The following is a 19825-nucleotide window of genomic DNA, read 5'->3' as shown; positions in this document are numbered from 1 at the left end:
TTTTCTATACCTGTGTGGTGGAGGTGTGTGTCCCAATTCCATGGGCTGGATGTATAGAGGAGAGGTCAGAGAAGGAGGAGGGTGTGATCTTTGCCAAGGATCCTGTGCAATTGGAATGTTGTGCTTATACTGGAGAGAAACATAAAAATGTAGATTTACATGAGTGGAGTTTCCTGCTGAGCACTTTATATTTCAATAAAATGAGATTTCTGTCTGCATTTACTAATGTCGTTCCAACCCATATTGACTCAATACACATAAATATATTTTGATTTTAATATGATAGACTTCTGTTTCTCCATGGGGAACAAAAATTAATGGAAAAAAACACAAATGACACAAAAATTAGGGATGTAACAATTCACCGTGAGTCAGTTGAAAACTGATTAAAAAATGTGACGATTCAAACCGGTACAAATGTTGAATAAATCGCGATACATGTTTTGAATAGAGGAGACACCGTTTACCGCAAGCTTACTTTACCTGCTTATAAGCGGCGAGCAAGAGGAGGTGGGGCAGCGGAGTAAAATGACAGCAGTGAAGTGCGCCAGATAAAACACAAACTGTGCAAATACTACAAAAAGATGTTTACTTACACTAACAGTGACCACTTCTATACACACTGCTTTCTGGCTTAGGAAAGGCTTTCCTCTCCACTTAGTTCCCAGTGAAAGAGTTTTTTTTAATTTTTTTTTTATCAGGGGACCTTGTAAATGTGCAAAGATCTCAGCTTATGCCTGAAAACATAGATATGCTGATATTTCTTTTAAAAAATGTAAAATCCCAGCACAGTTTTAGTTTGTTTATATTAATGAATCTTCTTTAGTTTGTATTAATCTTTTTTGATCTTTTTTCTTGGCAATTTGGTTATGGCAGAATATATATAATTTTGCAAAAAATGTGCAACATTTAATAAAAAATGAAAGGGCTCTTTACCTTAAATTTGTTTTAAATAATTTTGTTTAAAAAATCGTGACTAAATCGTGAATCGTATGGAATCGTGAGTCAGGTGAATCGTTACATCCCTAATAAAAATGTATTCGTGTTCTCATCCTAAATATTCTGTTCACTTTGCATTTTCATGAAAAGCAGTAATGTTCCCACAAGAAACTTTGCGCTCAACATTTGTGATGGAAATACTATGAGACAGGAGGAAAACAACTTCATTTTGTGAGTTATCACAAAGTTGATTAATACTTGTTTAAAAATGTAGAAAACATTGAAAAATGTTTGGTAACATTTTATAATAACTACACACTACACATGCATGAACAAATAGTTAGTTCATTATTTGTTAAGCATTAATTCTACATTATAAGACATTAGTAAGCCTTTTATAACTACAGCTACAAATGCTGTGTTATTGACTTACGAGTAGGCTCACACGAAATCTGCACACGCAGAAATTCGCACTTTTTTAACTCATCATTTATTTAGTCTATGTATTTACTTGGGTAAATGTGTGTTAATTTATCTTTATTCAGTTTTTAAATTACTTTCACTAATATTATTGTGATATAACAATAGTAATATTAAAATGTTCAAATGATTTATTTACAATACAGTTCAGACACCAAATAAATGGATCTATTTGGATTTGCATTGTAAACATTAAATAAAAGTTAAAATGTATTAGTATTTATTTAATATATCAAGTTTTTAGTTGTGATATTCCTAAAATCATTCCATGTAAATCTGCAGATTTTTTACAAAATTCTCACAAGAAATAGCCAAAAACGTTCGCAAATTCTGTCTGGTCCTACTTATAAGCAAATGTATAATGTGCTTAATGATTGGCATTTATACTTTGTTAATGACCAAGTTTTTTTATTACTAAATTAAGTATTGCATTATTTATAAATCAGTTATTTATTGGTTTTTAAGATCATTCAGAATGCGCAAGTAAATGATTAAAAAACTATTCAAATGAACATTTATATACAGTTAAAGTCAGAATTATTAGCCACCTTTTGAATTTTTTTTGTTTTTTAAATATTTCCCAAATGATGTTTAACAGAGCAAGGAAATTTTCACAGTATGTCTGAAAATATTTTTTCCTCTGGAGAAAGTCTTATTTGTTTTATTTAGGCTAGAATAAAAGCAGTTTAAATATTTTTAAAGCCATTTTGAGGACAAAACTATTAGCATTGTATACTAATACTTACTTTGTATGTTGAATATAACGCTTTTATTAATTCAACCTTTTGTTACAAATCTCTTCTAAATGACTTGTAAAGCTGCGCATTGATGGATTACTCTTCAGTGTTTGGACTCTCAGCAGTGAATATTAACCCACACTAAACTGAACTGAACTGAACTAAAACTTTGAAAACTGAACTGACACCGGTTCAATTCACTATAATCTTCTATGTGAAGCTGCTTTGACAATCTACATTGTAAAAGCGCTATACAAATAAAGATAAACTGAATTGATTTTACCCTTGCAGAGGTTCTTAAATCTCTCTTAATGTAATATTACATACCCTTCAAAGTAAATATTTCACGATATATAAATAGAGAATTTACGATCACCTTTTCTCCTATTGTTACAAATCTTATAAAATGTCACTAAAATAGAAACCATAAAAATGCAATTTTATAAAAGTATTTCATTCATTTGTTTTTAACAAGTTCTAAAACAATCAACAAAATGTGACACCAGTCCAAAACCTCCCAGATAAATCCACATATTAATTCCTCCTAATATGAAAAGTATGAAGGATATTAAAGAGTACCGGTTTTAAGCTTGGCTCAGGGCTGGTCTGTGCACTACAAAACAAAGAGAGAACATTTCATTACACAAATCACATCCAGGAGAAATACAATCATTTCATTTAACAAGAACAAAAAAACAATAGTAAATAAAAATAATTATTCCATAATTGATTTGTTCGGTCTTTACCTTAAATGGGGATGCTTTGCTGGAGTCATGGCTGTGGAAAACAGAAGCAGTCATATATGTGACATTTGTGATCTCATAAGTACATTGAAGGCATTTGGGTCGGATGCATGACAGACAGAGATTAAGCATGTTGAAATGCATTAGGTTGATTATTAAAAAAAAAACTGCACATGGCACACAGACCTACCCTTGACCATAGACTGAGCCCGTGATGGATATCTTTTACTTGGCCTTCTCTCAAAAGTGCTTGCTCTTCTGACTTTACCACTATGTGTGGCCTGATATTCAGTTCTTCCACTGTAAACAAACAACCTGACTCTTAAAAAAGCAACGCGGTAAATATGTTGTCAGCATAGGTGTGCATGTGGGTGTGTGTACCTGAATCTGAAGCGTGAGCCTAGGCGTGTGAAGTCACTGCGGCTGGTTTTGTTGTGGGTTGGCTGCCGGAGCCGGAAGAAGGCATGGCTCTCGACTGCACACTTCCATAAATGCTTACACTCATGAGAACTCGACAGCTGAAACACAAACGTGTGCTCCTGCTCTCGACCCTGCACACACAAAAACACACACAAAAAGAGCCCTTAACAACAGAACAATCAAAAGCAGTTGATAAACTTAAAGGGCACTTATTTTGCCCCTTTTACAAGATGTAAGATAAGCCTTTGGTGTTTCCAGAATGTGTCTGTAAAGTTTCAGCTCAAAATATTCATCAGATTATTTATTATAGCCTACAGAATCTGCCCACTTCTTTGAATACATTGTAGCTATTTTTGTAGCCTGTGGCTTTAAATGCAAATGAGCTGTTTCTCCCTGCCCACCGCTCTGACCGGCGAGTCTGCTTCTCATCATGCGCTACGTAAGATTCACAGCAGTCAGTGGCAAAAGACCAACTCGGATGAAACTGAAATACAGCTTATTAGTCACAAAAAACAAGTATGTTTATTTGATGTATTTGTGGTGGAGTTTATTTTTGCAGTACACACACGTATTAGAATTTACTGACACCATGCGCCTGGGGTAATTATAGCGGTTAAGAATTAGAGCAATTTTACTGTCTTTATTTCAAACATGCTCTGTTTTAAACTCATAAAACTTTGAGTTGTAGCAATATTTTAATCCCAGTTTATTTGCAAAAAAAATATGTTTTGTGGACGTGTATTCATGTTATTATAGAAACATGGCCCCTGTCAATCAATTCGGTGAACGGGGAAAACCGCTTGCCTACATCTTGTTGCAGTGACCCTCTAAATTCATGGGATTTGGGTCCTATTTTAACATCAGGAAATTTTTAAAAGAGACTTGTTGGGTTTATATTACTCCAACATGACAGTAGACACACTATACCAACACACAGTTCAGTCCAAACAGCCGACAAAAGCTGATTTTTATCATAGATGCCCTTTAAAACTGCCAGAGGGTCAATTTTACCCATTCATGGATACCGTTTTAAAGTGGCTAAAGAAAATATTATTTATGCCACTGCCTTCACAATGAAGTGCTGGAGTCATATATTCACATAATAACAGAATTATATAGAAATATTAATTTGTAACATGAAAAATACAATATTAAGTTAGTATAAAGCAAGAGGTTAGCTAAATGTTTAATTGCTCCTCACACATAATCTCCCACAGACATAATTAAGCAACATATTTAAGTTTCATTAGTCTGAAGGAAAACAGCAGACAAGCTATTTGAAAATGTAAACTAGCTCTCTCCAGCAGGAGGTGCTACTTTCAGAAATACAGATTTCAAGGCATTATAGAAATCATTAAATGAAAACAACAATGAAACTCTACTAAAGACACTCCAAAAATATGTTCATATTAAAACATCCATGTCAAATTTTGCTCTTGAAACATGCTCTGTTCATGTTTATTCAACAAAGTCATAGGCTTTTGGAAAATGTATTTGTGGTAGATTTGCTATGGTATGGTGGCCTGCCACAAATAACTCAATCTATGGGGAACATTTTATGAAATATTATAAGCAAAATGTAAACATTCCAGCACAATTCAATTGGCTGACTGTCGACTGAGGCTCAGCAGGGTTGTGTCTGGTCAGTACCTGCATGGGAGATCTGTTTGAAAAACTACTTTGCTGCTGTAAGTGGTGTTAGTGGGGCCAGCAGGGGGTGCTTACACTGCAGTCTGGTATATTGACCGGGACACTGAATTGCAAGAACATCAAATATAAGACATTAAACTGACTTCTTTTCCTCTTAATCTATCTACTTTGTGGTGAGTGCACTGGTGCTCTATCACTGCCACTTTCACCAGGGAACAACACTGTCATAAAGAACCTAGTCCTAGTACCTAGTCTGAAATATGAATATGAATGGCTGGCCTAGGGATTCGCAGCAGTTTGCTCAGAGCATCACATTCCTACCATTGGCTTGTCGTCATCGTACATGTTGTGTCATCACTTCCCCGGTATTTCCAAGACTAATTGCCCACTCAATTCTGTACCATGATGGAGACTTCCTGGACAAACTATATTGCAGTTTGAAAAGGTGTTATTGAAGCAAGCAATGAGTGTTTGCCTTGAGGTCTGTGAGTTCTAATGCCTCACTATAATGATGGGGACAATATAGTAAAATCCAAGATCTCAGGGAATTAAAAATCCAAAGACCTCGGGATTGGGACCCTGATCCATGACCACTGATCCATGACCATTGGGACCATACTCTTATTGTTGTTGTTTTTTTTTGCATGACCCTTGGGATCATACTCTTATTTTTTTTCAGCATGACCCTTGAGACCATACTCTTTTTTAATTTATTTATAAATTTTTTTTAGCCGTAGCAGTGTAATCCCAGTGTCTGTCCAAATATGACCTAATCCCCTTCTTTCATTGAATTGACTCTATCGCGTTCTTTTTTCTCCCCTATAGCTGATGTGCACTGAGCAGACTGTCACGATTGCTCTATGGCTGCCATCGTATCATCCAGCAGTACCTTGTGTAGTGCTATAAAAAGCCTCATTCTTTCATTCATTCATTGAGTGTGTGCACTGTGCAGGGTGAATTATCCTGATGAAAAAAACAATTCCCACCAGAGAACACTATTCCCAAGGCCCCAGAGCAACACGTTCCCTGCATCGGCTTCTTGTCATTCCATAGTGCATTTTGGTGTCATCACTTCCCCAGATAAATGCCGCATATGAGCAACAGACCAGGCAGCCTTCTTCCACTAGTCTAAAGTCCAGTTCCAAAGTTTGTGATGCTCTCAGTAGTGAACATTTTCTGCACTCTTTATAGATATTTAACAATTCAGTGGCTGCATCCTTTAAATGCTAACTGCATCATCGTTGCATTAACTTTTTTTCTAACTAAAAGGATACTTTAAATTGACTCAGAATATTCCAATAATCATTGTGCAGTGATGCTGACACAACGTTATTTAAAAAATCTATATCTAATCAGACAACTGACAACAAATTAGATGCCTCACCTGTCATCATCATCATTACCTGCCATCATGAGATGTATACTAATGATAAAATAAATATTTGTCCACTTATCTGTGCCATAAATGTGATTCCTGTATGATTCAAATACTTTCAATCATTTGTATGAAATAAATCACTGTATTTTGCATATTTCCTGATCAATTACAGCATAGGAAGTGAGCTGAGGCATCACCGAGCCGTGCCTCATGTCATATTGTGCAATACCTTGCAAACTGGCTTGAGCATGCACCTTTTGCTCACTCAGTGTATGCTACCAATGTAATTCTTTATTAAAATGTTTTTTTACATTCTGGAGATTTTTATTAGATGTCCTCACTTTCCATATGATAGGTGATGTATTTCAAGTATATCTATCACTTATTTAGTGTTAGGATCTGACAATGAAGGGGGCGCGTATGAGCTCACAGTTATTCTTGTTCAGCGGTTGCTCTTCTTCTACACAATAAAGTTTAATAGAAGTCCGTTGTCTTGTGTTTTGCTCTGACTGACTGCAAAAATTGTGGATATCATCTCAAAAATTTCTCAAAATTGGACTTTCAATCAAAACGTGAATAAGTATTGAACGACCAATGCTAGAGCTAAAGGACTTGCTTCAAATGACGAGACAGAAAATAACGTGATAATTTCTAAGTAATTCAAGTCATATTAATACATCATGTACAAGTAAGTTACTGTAAAGGTAAGACCAGGGTGGATATGTTTGTAAATCTGACATTTGACTTTGAAAGAGTCAGTGCTTCACCAGCCACAAACCTCACCGCACGTCACTGCCTATACTAAAATGTAGTTTGTGCATACATGAATAGATAAAGGGGAAGATATTTCAATTTTAGAAAACATTACTGCTATTTATCAACGACAACTATGAAATTAGCTAGATGATGAGATCCATCCTCTGTATCCTGGTTCGGCCTTCACGAACGGAAACAGCTTCTGAATTGGGACATAACTCTTAAATCTAATATTCTTTCCATTGTGGGAAATGATCAACAATATTTGCTTCCCGTTGGTTTGGCTCATCGGTGTTGCAATATTGATTATTTTATTGGCTTGTGTAAATCATATCCACCAAGGCTGAAGTGCTCTAATACAGCAGAATGTCTCTGTGATTCTTTTTGGTAGTTTAGATCAAAGTGTAATGTATGGATATAAAACTCACCTTCTCATCATCCTCCACGACTACTAAGGTCAGCCTGTTCCTCTTGAAGTCAAGACGGGTTATTTTAGGCCTGATTGGAAAAATTTATGCACAGCATGTTGAGATGGAAACTATCAGCCAGGATGGCTGAAGAGTAATAATACAGTCACTGATCAGAACAATTGAAGTGAATTGTTAATCTCACCAGAAAAAGAGACCAATTTTGCTGGATCCCTCAAAAACAAGGATTCCAGTTGGAGTGAGCCCCAGAGCATATTCTCCTCCATCCCGTCCCTACACAGAGACAGTATATAATTCATTCATTTTCTTGTTGGCTTAGTCCATTTATTAATCAGGGGTCACCACAGCGGAATGAACCGCCAACTTATCCAGCATTTGTTTTTCGCAGCGAATGCCCTTCCAGCCGCAACCCAACACTGGGAAAAACCCATACACTTTTGGATTTCACACACATGCACTACGGACAAATTAGTTTATTTAATTCACATATAGCGCATATCTTTGGACTGTGGGGGAAAACGGAGCACTCGGAGGAAACCACACAAACTCAGGGAGAGCATGCAAACTCCACACAGAAATGGCAACTGGCCCAGCTGGGGCCTGAACCATCGCCTCTTGCTGTGCACAATCAAGCTACCTACTGCATCACCGTGACGCCCCACAAAATTATTTAAATATTTAAAACGTTTGGCAAGAGTCCATACTTTTATAATCTTATACAATCACCAAGACTGTATTTAGTCAATAAAAACTGGACTGACACAGTTTCAATTTACTAGAACTCCTATAGTAAACTGCTCTGACCAATCTACATTGTAAAAGCCCTATATAAATAAACATGAATTGAATTGATAAATATGAAATATCTTAATAAAAAGCTGTGTGAAATATTATTGCAGTATTCCTGATATCACAGTTATTTTGAGTAGATGATTGGTCGAATGAGTGAATGATAGCACTTCTAATACAGCAATTAAAAGATTAATTCTCCTTTTATAATGGCATATGCTCCTGTGAAGACTTAATGCTTAATTTAATGAGGTATAATACCGGCATATAAAGGTACAATGGAGAGTTTATGGAGGTGTATTATTTTCTTTGTACAGTTAAAGTGCAGCCTTTATAATGAGAGAGGATTCTTCTATTGTTAAAGTGAAGATAAAAATAAATGAAGACAAGAATTTGAATGCTCTCTCTGAACTCTAATCTTTAAAATCCACTGATGTAAATGAACTAAAGGGAGTGATCTCACCTTCACAAAATGCATGTCCACTCCGTACATTTCCAGCCACTTGCACTTATTCAGGAAATTCAGCTCAGCTTGAGAAGGAATCATTCCTCTGTAAAAGAAATATTGGTTGAACATTAAATTCATGATCTGTGTTGAAAACCCCTCCATTCAACTCAGTCCATTGCCTCATCATTTCATGGCTAGAATACAGCAACTCCCTTTTGCACAGCCTGACAGCATTTGCCATATGTCTCATCTAGCGCATCCAATGTTCTGCCGCACTTGTTTTTAACCTCCGGAAATCCTCTCACATTACAGTTCTGCTCTTTACTCTACATTGGCTCACAGTATCTGAATGAATTCAATTCAAGCCATTGTTTCAGTTTTAAACTAACAGTCTGGCCCCTGACTATCTTCACGTCTAGACATTTTTCCATTTCCAAGAACAATCCAGACACAATTAAACAGCTAATTTTTAGGAACTGATCTGCAGCCGAGCACGTACTTATACAGTAGCACGCTGACTTTGATGATTGCTCTTAAAACGGGGTCAAATGCAGAGCTGGGGATTTAATTAAAACCACAGGGACACTGAGTTTTCAGTTTTCGTGAAATGCATGTAAACATTTCAAGTGTGATTATCGCTGGCAAATGAAAGTGTCCAAAACTAATTAAGTGAGGCCGAATCTGACACTTCAATCTGTTCTGAGAACTTAATTCAAAACACACACAAGCACAACCTTATATTGTGTGCTAAGCAGAGGCGACGTGGCAAAACTTCAAGTGATAAATCTCTATTAATTTTAGTGTTGAACATTTTGTCCATTGCTTGCTCAATGGTTTAGTGGCTCAGTTTATATTCTTAAACTATTGGCTGTTATTTAGTCAAGCGCAGTGGAGGAAAAAGACAAATCAATATTGCTCTAGACAGTTTCAACAGTTGTAATCATTCATAAATTATTTTGAATGAATTATCTCCGGTTACTATTTACAGTACAGCAGATATTCTGTATCATACAATCACAAATAAAGGAAAAAAAGATTGGGAAACCCCTAAAGTTATGTATAGTCTTTAGACTGGTATGGAGAACTGGAAGGCAAAACATCTCTTCCCGTTTGTTTCAATCCACCTTTTAAAAGAGAAACTAAGTTATGTGAATTTTTAATTAATTAATTAATTAATTGGGATCCACATTAACCACCACCAAGGTAGTGGCTATTCTTCCTACGTTCCATCAAACACAATACACAATAACATTTATACTCAACAACAAAGACCAATAAAAACATTAAAATACAAAATTCATACATAACATCCAGATCAACAATTCACTTAATATTGTTGCATTAAATATTTCTTAAACGATTTTTTAAACCTCATTTTACTTGTTACAAAGCATGTAATGTCTGATGGCAATTCATTCCATGTTTTCATTCCTCTATACATTACAGTCAGTTGCTTTGCATTAGTTTTTGAAATGGGAAGCAAAACATTTCCTTTTAATGCATGCCTGGTGTTAAAAGGATGACTAGCATTGCTATACAAAAGTTGAAAGTACAATACACTTGAACTCTTGACACAGAAATATTTCTAAAGAAACACAGCACAGAAACAATTACCCTATCCTTTACCAATAACCAACCTAAAGTTTTATGCATTTTCATAATATTAACTCTTCTACTGCAGTGTTAAATTAGTCATGCAGCTCTATTCTGGAAGAACTGTAATTTATCCAAGGCTTTACTTGATGCAGTCGACCATACCATTGGACAATAATCTAGATATGAAAGACCGATTGCCTGAACAATTTAAGAGATACATTACTTTGGTAATAATTCTACACATCTCTTAATAATTGATAAACCTCTTCCCATAACAATTAGCATTTTGTTGATCTGTTTTAACCACTTTAACCTGCTATCAAGAAGAACTCCAAGAAGTCTAACTTCCTCTACCTGTTCAATAGGCAAACTCATTACAGACAAATTTAACTGTGGTTTACATTTAAATTGAAAATTTGATCCAAACACAACACTTTTGGTTTTTGTTAAATTTAAAACCATCTTATTATTCTGTACCAACTTTACCACTAATTGTAACTCCTCATCTAAATCAGCAGCAATCATAATTTTTCTATGGACTCCGCTGGTAGATATAATGTTGTATCATCTGCATACATAACTTTCCTTGCATGCTTTAAAACCAACGGAAGATCATTGGTAAAAATTGAAAAATTACAAGTTGATTCGTTTTTTTATCACTTGCTACTCTAGTACGCTGAAGGCTATGCGATTAATTGAAACCCAATCGCAGTTTGAAATGTTGCCATTAGTTAAATCGCAAGAGGCTGCAATATGAATTGTATATGTATTATTTAATTTCCCCCCCACAGAGAAAATGTGTGATTGCTGGCTGTGTGTGACAGTCTTACTAACCAATTGAATGAGGACACTTTCATTCTGCCCAATCAGAATTATGCAACTGAACTACGGCCACAAAAAAAAAAAAGAAAACAAAAGTGAAAGCGCTGATAAGTTGGATCACTGCGTCTGCTGCTTCAGAAGCATTAAAAGACAAATTAATATTATAAACAGCAATTGTAATATGGGAATAATTTTGTTTCAAAGTCACAGACATCGAACAAAAACAGGTCATTTTTAAGAGCTGTCACAGAATTGTTGCTACGGCTTACAGATTATTGAGCTGGAGCTTGACTCCAAAATTAAATCGTAAATCAAATTGCAGTCGCAATATCTGTCAGAAAAAAAAAAAATACTAAAAGAGCTAGATATTTTTCTCAAATCGCACAGCCCTACACTGAAGTGCAAACTATAAAGCTTATACACCAAGTCGTATTTTAGTACTGAATACACACCTTACACGCAAAGGCTGAGAAAAACTAGTACACTAGCAAGTGATAAAAATGATCAAAAATTGATTGAAGTTCATAAAACTTGCAGTTTATATAACTATGCATATAATACATGCCCTACTGAATATACACCATTAGGACAGGCCAAAATTTTTTTCCAAATTCTGGCATATTCTAACTTTTTCCATATTCACAGCCATTGGAATCTTACTGGCTTGAGACTTCCTCTCTCATTCACTTCAATTGATATTTAGCCATAAAAACAGCTCATTATGTTGCAAAATTATATTTTCTCATCATATTATTTTTTGTACTGTCATAAACACAATTGCTTTGTTGAGCAATTGTAGTTTATGACTGTTTATTAATCCAAGTTATTTCCCCATAGGCAAATGAATCAGAAGTCCTAAAACAATCACAGAAAAAGCTTACTTCCACATTGCAGCATAAGGTTAATATGTATTATATGCATAAAAAATAAACATGTGGATTGTGTTTTAATGTTAAGATTTTAACAAACAGGTATGTGGCTCTTCATTTCTTTTCATTAATTCACCGTTTGTACATTAATCTTTACAGTTATATTTTAGAATGTTCTAGCATTTGGGTTAAATCTATGTCCATTGAATCAAATCAAAAAGCAGATTACGAATTGAATTAAATAGAAATGAGCTAATAAATCAGAATTGAATCGATAGCTTATGTTGTAAAAACATAAGTGTAAATGCATTAGGAGGTTAGTTCACCCAAAAATTTGAGTGCTGCTCTCCCTCATGCCATTCCAATCCCCTGAGCCCTTTGATAGTTTTCTGAATACAAATTCACATATTTTACATGAAAGTCGAGAGCTCTACGACCCTCCATGTACAGCAATTAAAATGGTCAATGTCCAGAAAAGGAACCAAAAACACTGTCAAAACAGTTGCTGTAATTTTTGTGGTTTAACTGTAATCATATGACACTTCAAAAACTTGACTCTAACATTTACTCTGTTTGCTTTTGTCTTCTCTCTCGTGTCAGGTCAGATTGTGTGTTTACTACAGCCAGTACAACGTTTGCCATTAAGGTCAGCAGCGTGGTAATGCCTTTAGTAAACCTGCACCTGACCCTAAAGACAAAGACAAACCAATTCATTTTTTTGGCACACAAAAGTGTTTCTAGAGCTTTGTGTGGTTACAGGTGAAGTTGCCACTGAAGTCACGTGGACCGTTTTGACGCTGTTTTGAATCTCAGGAATTTGAACCGAGGGCCAGTAATTAATAACAATTTTCATTTTTGGGTTAACTAAACCTTTACCCAATAATCCGCTTGCAAACTGGCTTCCGGGTCCAAGTGCTATATCCAATTTTATGGGGAAACCCAACAAATGGTAATATTAAATGTTTACAAAGTGATGCAATACTTTCGAAAGTTACAATAGCTATATACTGTATATATGTATGCCTAATATCTGATGGCCAGAAAGTGATTTATTTTTATAAATTGTTAAAATTTTGGTTTCTGTGAAGCAGAGAGTCCAGAGACTGTTGTGTACACCATGATTTTATATAAAATTCATATGACTAAAAATGGTCTTAAACTAATATTTTCTCAATTCAAATAAGTAGCCAGGAAACAGTATTTTATATATCACGAGTTAACAAGCGGATAAGCATTTTCTTTATATAGGTTTACTATAAGAAAATATTACAAGCAATTTATTGTGTTGCGTTCATATTCCAAGCAAATCTGTTATGCTGTGTTCACACCAGACGTGGATGAAGCGTCAAGTGCAAGTGATTTACATGTTAAGTCAATGGAAAGATGCGAATAGACATCCTGCAGTGCGATTCGTGCTAATGAGAAAACAATTGCTCGAGTTGGAAAATCTAAACTTTAGCAGACATTTGCGTCGCATTAACCAATCATAAGCTTGCTCTTGTAGGGAAGTGATTATGACGTAGCTTTTGTTGTTGGTGTCCTGAGGGGAAATCTTTTTGCTGACACCGGACAACAGTTCATCAAACTAGGCTTGGCTCAGTCAGAAGCACCGCTGAAAGTCTCCATCATCCAGGTATATTTTCTGCAGGAGTTAATACACTCACAGAGGTGGGTGCACCTCTGAAAGGATCTACAAGATTCAGACATGGTGCTGAAATAATATATGCTGTTTTTCAGCCTTTGTAATGCACAAACACAGCTATTCTCTCAATAAAATCCATGTTAGCTGTTTAGCAACAAAGCTAGAGTCATCAGGCCAGCAGAAGCCCTGCCTACTATGCAAATCCGCGTCAATTGTGAAGTGGATTTGATGCCATATGCAAGTAAACTCAAAATGTTCACGCATCTATTTACATGAGTAGCACAAATAATTTGCACTTTCCGCGTCTGCTGAGAACACAGCATTAGACTGTATAGTTTAAATCCTCAGTGTCATCAATATCTTTCTGCATTCGTATTTAATACAAACTTCATAAAACTGAATGGCGGTCAATAGCATGACTATAAGTGTTGGGGCGGGCATTATTATAAGTCTCTAATATCCCATATAAATATTTGCATCCCTGTTTTTAGGTTAACAAAGACTAAGGCGTGCTTACCTGCACTCAACCCATTTGCGGTAGATGTCTGCCTCCATAATCTCTGTCTGTTTGGGTGAAAAGCGAAACTCTGATACTAACAAAATCGAGTGTTCTAGTGGATCACAATCCCCAAGTTCACCTATTAACACACAAAATAGAGAGAAATGAAAATGAAGGCAAAACGTGTCACATATATGCAAATGCTTAAACAAATCGATTACACAGAACTCACTCTGTAAGCAATACGCCCCGAGCTCTACGGAAACATCATACGGACATTTTAACCTGCTCAGGGAAGAAGAAGAAAATTAATGACCCGTAAAACAGCCGGTAAAGTGTGTTTGCAGCACATAAAAGGTGACTTCAAAAACATGCAAGCGACACGGTTTTCAAGCATTGGTCAAAATGTACTTCCGTTAAATGCAAGATGACGAAACCCAGTGTTTACGTAAGAAAATGTGTGTGTGTGTGCCCCCTGTGTGGGAAAGTGTGTCGGAGCGTATCTGTACTCTTAAATTAGAAGCAGTGTGTTGATTCTCATTGGAGTTTCTTTTATTAAAAAGGAGCAGAGCAGCACCCAGGAGACCAGACCCAGATTATACACACTGAAACAGAGCTTTTATTGGACCCTGGTAAAAACCCTGCCTCTGTGTGTGTGTATGTGTGTGTGTCTGACAGAGGGAGTGTCAGGGGTGTGACAGAAGGGCAAAAAGGAGGATATCAAAGGCCCTCCTTTTTCCACAGCGTGTGCATGTTTTTGTGCGTTTATCTCTCTTAGTGAGGTAAGCGTAATTTCTTACTTGCCGGACAGTATGTCTTGTCTAAGCTGCAGTACAAAGAGATACCTGGAAAAAAAAATGGTTACGTGGTCACGAGTCAAATATTACAGTTCAGATATGTCAACCATGCAAATTAAGGACAAAGTGATGTTTGCTTTAATGGTTTGGATAACATAGATTAAATGAGCAATATAAAATGATATATAATTAACAAAATTAAATGAAAAACAAATGCAGAAATTAAACTAAAATGTCAAGTAAATTTAGGCGTCACATTATTATAATTTGAAGTATGAGTTTGTTTTGAAATACACTCACTGGCCTCTTATTAGGTACACCTTACTAGTACAGACCTTTAGAACTGCATTAATCCATTGTGGCATAGATCCAACAAGGTACTGGAAATATTCCACAGAGATTTTGGTCCATATTGACATGATAGCATTATGCAGTTGCTGCAGATTTTTCAGCTCCATAACACATCCATAATACGAATCTCCCATTCCACCACATACCAAAGGTGCTCTATTGGATTGACCTCTGGGGATTGTGGAGGCCATTTGAGTACAGTGAACTCATTGTCATGTTTAAGAAACCAGTATGAGAGGATTTGTGCTTTATGATATGGTGTGTTATTCTGCTGGAAGTAGCCATCAGAAGATGGATCCACTAATGGTCCTAAAGGGATGGACATGGTCAGCAACTATACTCGGGTAGGCTGTGGCGTTGAAACGATGCTCAATTGGTACTAATGGGCCTAAAGAGTGCCAAGAAAATATTCCCCACACCATTACACCACTACCACAAGCCTGAACCATTGATACAAGGGAGGACGAATCCATGCTTTCATGTTGTTGACACCAAATTCTGACCATACCATACGAATGTCGCAGCAGAAATCGACACTCGCACCACCAGGCAAAGTTTTTTTATTCTTCTATTGTCAAATTTTGGTGAGCCTGTGCGAATTGTAGCCCCAGTTTAATGTTCTTAGCTGACAGGAGTGGAACCCATTGTGTTCTTCAGCTGCTGTAGCCCATCCGCCTCAAGGTTTGATGTGCTGTGCATTCAGAGATGCTCTTCTGCATAGCTTGGGTGTAACGAGTTACTGTTCCCTTTCTATCAGCTTGAACCAGTCTGGCAATTCTCCTCTGACCTCTGGCATCAAGGCATTTGCGCCCACAGAACTGCCGCTCACTGGATATTTTTTTCTTTTTCAGATCATTCTCTGTAATCCCTAGAGATGGTTGTGCTTGAAAATTGTAGTAGATCAGCAGTTTCTGAAATACTCAGACCAACCTGTCTGGCACCAACAATTATGCCATGTTCAAAGTCACTTAAATCACCTTTCTTCCCTATTCTGATGCTTGGTTTAAACTGCAGCAGATCGTCTTGACCATGTCTAAATGCCTAAATGCATTGAGTTGCTGCCATGTGATTGGCTGATTAGAAATTTGCATAAACGACCAGTTTGACAGATGTACCTAATAAAGTGGCTGGTGAGTGTATTATTACATATACAGTGATATTCAATCATTTAAAGGATCAACTTTGAATGAGCATTAGATTAAATGTAAAAATAAAAGAAAATGCACGAAAAAATGGACAAACAAATATGCCTGATACTGCCTGATAACCAATATACAGCTTTTCAAATAGACTACTTCAAAATTCTCAGTTTGTCTGGATTGACAATTTATAGTTAAGTGTTTGAGTAATATGTATTTTTTTTATTCTGCAAACGACTGATTACATTTTGTCTAAAGTAAAAATGAAAATGCTGACTGAAGAATTTTTGCCATGTTTATAATTATTCAGAAAAAGAAAGATATCAGTGTGCGCATGTCTAAAAAAATCTTGAAGACAGGTCCTCCGCTGTTCATACAGTGGTCTCTCGCCATAACGTTTAACCTTTTGCGCATCTCAGAGATTTGCAGATTTTTTTTTGGTCAACTTGACATGCTTGTTTTTTTACAGCGCATTGTTGTCTGCGTCCTGATTGGCTGTAGACCATTATTGATCAATCTCCTACATGCCTTGTCTCCTGTACAGTACAGAAAGCGTTCAGCTTGCCAAATTTACATAAATCTTTGATCGCTAGCAGTGTGACTCTGATGCGCTGTACTGTATGTTTCAAGTTTGCTCCCCACAATGTCGATGGAATGTTCTGCATGGTCAAAGGCACCCAGGGTAACACCTAAAAGGCAGAGGAAGATGCTAACCATCGCACAAAAAGTTAGACTTCTGGACATGCTAAATAAAAGAAGTTACTCGAGGGGTTAAACAAGAGAGAAAAGTTTAAATAATAATGTCTGAGAAAAGATTATTAGTGAGGGGTTTTACAACCTTAAAGCATCTATAATAATTGTTGAGAAATTAAGCGGACTACTTCGCAGATTTCACCTATTGCAGGCTATTTTTATAACGTAACTCACAATTATCGAGGGACCACTGTATAAATTTTTAACACAATACCAATGTTTTAACTTCAGAAACGTCAAATCAATATTTGGTAGAACAACCTGTTGAAAACATGCTCTAAATGACCTTTATTTTTTAATTGGAAGAGATATTGTCAGACAGATTAAATAAATACACATTTTACTCAAACCCATACCTATTGAATCCAGTGGAAATTAAACATGCACTGAATGCAGTTAACATGTAAAAAGAAAAAAGTAATTACCCCAAAATAATGACATTTTTCAAAAGATTTTTGTTGTTTGTTGTTTTGGAGCTATTTTGAGTGCTTGGCTAGGATATGTTTTAAAAAGCACAGGCTCAAGGGGTTTATTACAGATATTACAGGCTCAATTATTACAGATTTACGTTTTAAGTGCACTATGCTTTTAAAAATAGCTATTTGATTAAAGAGCTTTACAAGACAGGCACAAGGTAAAGCATATATAACTGCTGCTGTTTACCTGGTGAACTCTTCGTGAAGGTTATTGGGCTCCGAGGAATAGAATTTAACCCTGAAAAACAATCTGTATGGAGGTCCATCTACAACAGAAAGATTTTATGAATAAGAGTTGTGTGTACAGCAAAAGAAAACTGGCATGCAGTGTCACTGACTATGGAATTTGTTCATAAACTTTAAAGATAAAAAAGACAAGACGCTCTCCTTGAAGGTTATGAAAGATTGTTGTCATAGAGACAGGCATAAGTCAGCTAATGTTGATTCAGTGTGACTCAACGGCTTTTAAAAGTGTTGTAAAGCATTTACCATTCTGAAGGGTTGCTCTGCAGTTACTCTATAGCACAGAGCAGAAACCGGAGAGGCTAAATCAATCGCCTCTTTTCACTGACAATGTACTTGTTTTTCAATTGCACAAAAGTTGCATGGCTAAAATATTCTTAATCAGTCTTGAAATCAAATTATATTGACACTGTTTCCATCTCCCACCTTCTCTTTGGGGATCTGCGTGGGGTCTGTCTTTTAGAGGCAAAATTAATGTGAGTATAAACTTCAGTGTTGTTATATGACACTGTGTTACTTGCCAGTTGGCCAGTGTTTATTATTAATTCTAACACCATGTTTACACCGGACATGAGTACCATGATGTGAATGTGAATTAAGACAATATAGTCCATTATAAACAGTGGTAGGATGAGGCATGACAGAAGCGACAAGGACTATTTTTTTGCAATTGCATTTTTGTTGCATCACAAGCAACAACAGAGTAGAAACAATGCCTGAGAACTTAATATAGTTTTGTGCGATTGCAAATTGCAAAGACTGCATTGTTGTTATGTAAATATGCAATCTGATGCGCAGCACTGTTTAAGAATTTTCAGTGTTTTGGGTGTCTTATAATTAGCTTTTAAAATGCAACATGTGCCAAACATCTTCACAGTATTGTAATGAGAACAGATTCTTTTTTGTTTTCAGCACAACAAGATTTTTGTTAGGAGAGGTTTATCTACATTTTATGCCAAAATGAATGACGCTGAAAATATGTATTATATTAAAAACAAATAATAATAAAAAAGTGTAAAGTAACAAATTACAAATACTCAAATTACTGTAATTAAGTAGTTTTTCTCAAAATTGTAATTTACTACGTCGTTTTAAAAAATGTGGACTTTTACTTTCCCTTGAAGACCTTTTTAGTGTTGTTTAGGTACTTTTACTCCACTACTTTACTTCAACCTGCAGTCACTACTTTAATATTTCATGTCAGTTCTGTGATTCCTGTCCAATTAAATCACATATAGAAGTAAAGAGGTAAATGGCATCATAATGAACTACCTCAAGACATGGGCAATTTATAATTGCAGCAAACTGTTTGGAAGATATCCAAAACCTTCACATGCAGTGACCCAGAGACTGTTTAGATGGCTGTCACTGATGAAAAAATAACGGATGTTTACTGAATGAAGACCATAATGGCCTTAAACACCCAGCAGGCACAAGACGTCAACATGAAGTCAGATTGAAGTTGCACACCACTGTCATGGGGACATTGCACTTGGTTTGGAAATGAAAATTAGGTTGATGTCAGAACTCAACATCAGTCCGACGTCAAAGTCCAATGTCCAACCTAAAGTCAAGCAAATTTTAAAGTCTAATGATGTTACAGCTTGACGTTGTGTGGACAATACCACAATGACGTCTATAAAATATTATATTTTGGTTGCCACACCTACTGAATAAGTGTCAGTATTTGACGTCAATATGACGTTGGATTAAGATGTTGGGTCGACGGTTACTTTCTAACTCAACCTAAAATCAACAAAATATCAGCGTCATTTGATGTTGTTATATTACAACAAAATAGTAATGTTCTTAGATGCTGACGTAAAATTTTGGTCACCTGACATCACAACCTAATTCTAACCTAATATAT

At 36.0% G+C, this 19825-nt stretch overlaps 1 protein-coding gene across 4 annotated transcripts in view; it reads right to left on the bottom strand.

Moving 5' to 3' along the window:
* The window catches only part of epb41l4b (erythrocyte membrane protein band 4.1 like 4B), a 44785-nt gene that overhangs the window by 11138 nt on the left and 13822 nt on the right, over positions 1–19825 (bottom strand). For 3 of the 4 annotated variants that reach the window (XM_005158033.6, XM_009292361.5, XM_073926060.1), the window contains exons 4-15: positions 17900–17978; positions 14997–15041; positions 14429–14481; positions 14215–14335; positions 8784–8871; positions 7716–7804; positions 7532–7601; positions 3281–3450; positions 3090–3199; positions 2903–2933; positions 2736–2769; positions 11–129 (exon numbers count right to left, since the gene is read on the bottom strand). In XM_005158033.6, the coding sequence (XP_005158090.1) occupies positions 11–129; positions 2736–2769; positions 2903–2933; positions 3090–3199; positions 3281–3450; positions 7532–7601; positions 7716–7804; positions 8784–8871; positions 14215–14335; positions 14429–14481; positions 14997–15041; positions 17900–17978 (1009 nt within the window). The remainder of the gene's footprint in view (positions 1–10; positions 130–2735; positions 2770–2902; positions 2934–3089; positions 3200–3280; positions 3451–7531; positions 7602–7715; positions 7805–8783; positions 8872–14214; positions 14336–14428; positions 14482–14996; positions 15042–17899; positions 17979–19825) is intronic. The other variant, XM_073926061.1, reaches the window with a different exon arrangement.

Source organism: Danio rerio, chromosome 16, assembly GCF_049306965.1.
Source record: "Danio rerio strain Tuebingen ecotype United States chromosome 16, GRCz12tu, whole genome shotgun sequence".
In the NCBI taxonomy this organism is placed as follows: domain Eukaryota; kingdom Metazoa; phylum Chordata; class Actinopteri; order Cypriniformes; family Danionidae; genus Danio; species Danio rerio.
The sequence above is the reverse complement of the archived record's forward strand: the minus strand, read 5'-3'. Positions and strand labels throughout refer to the sequence as shown.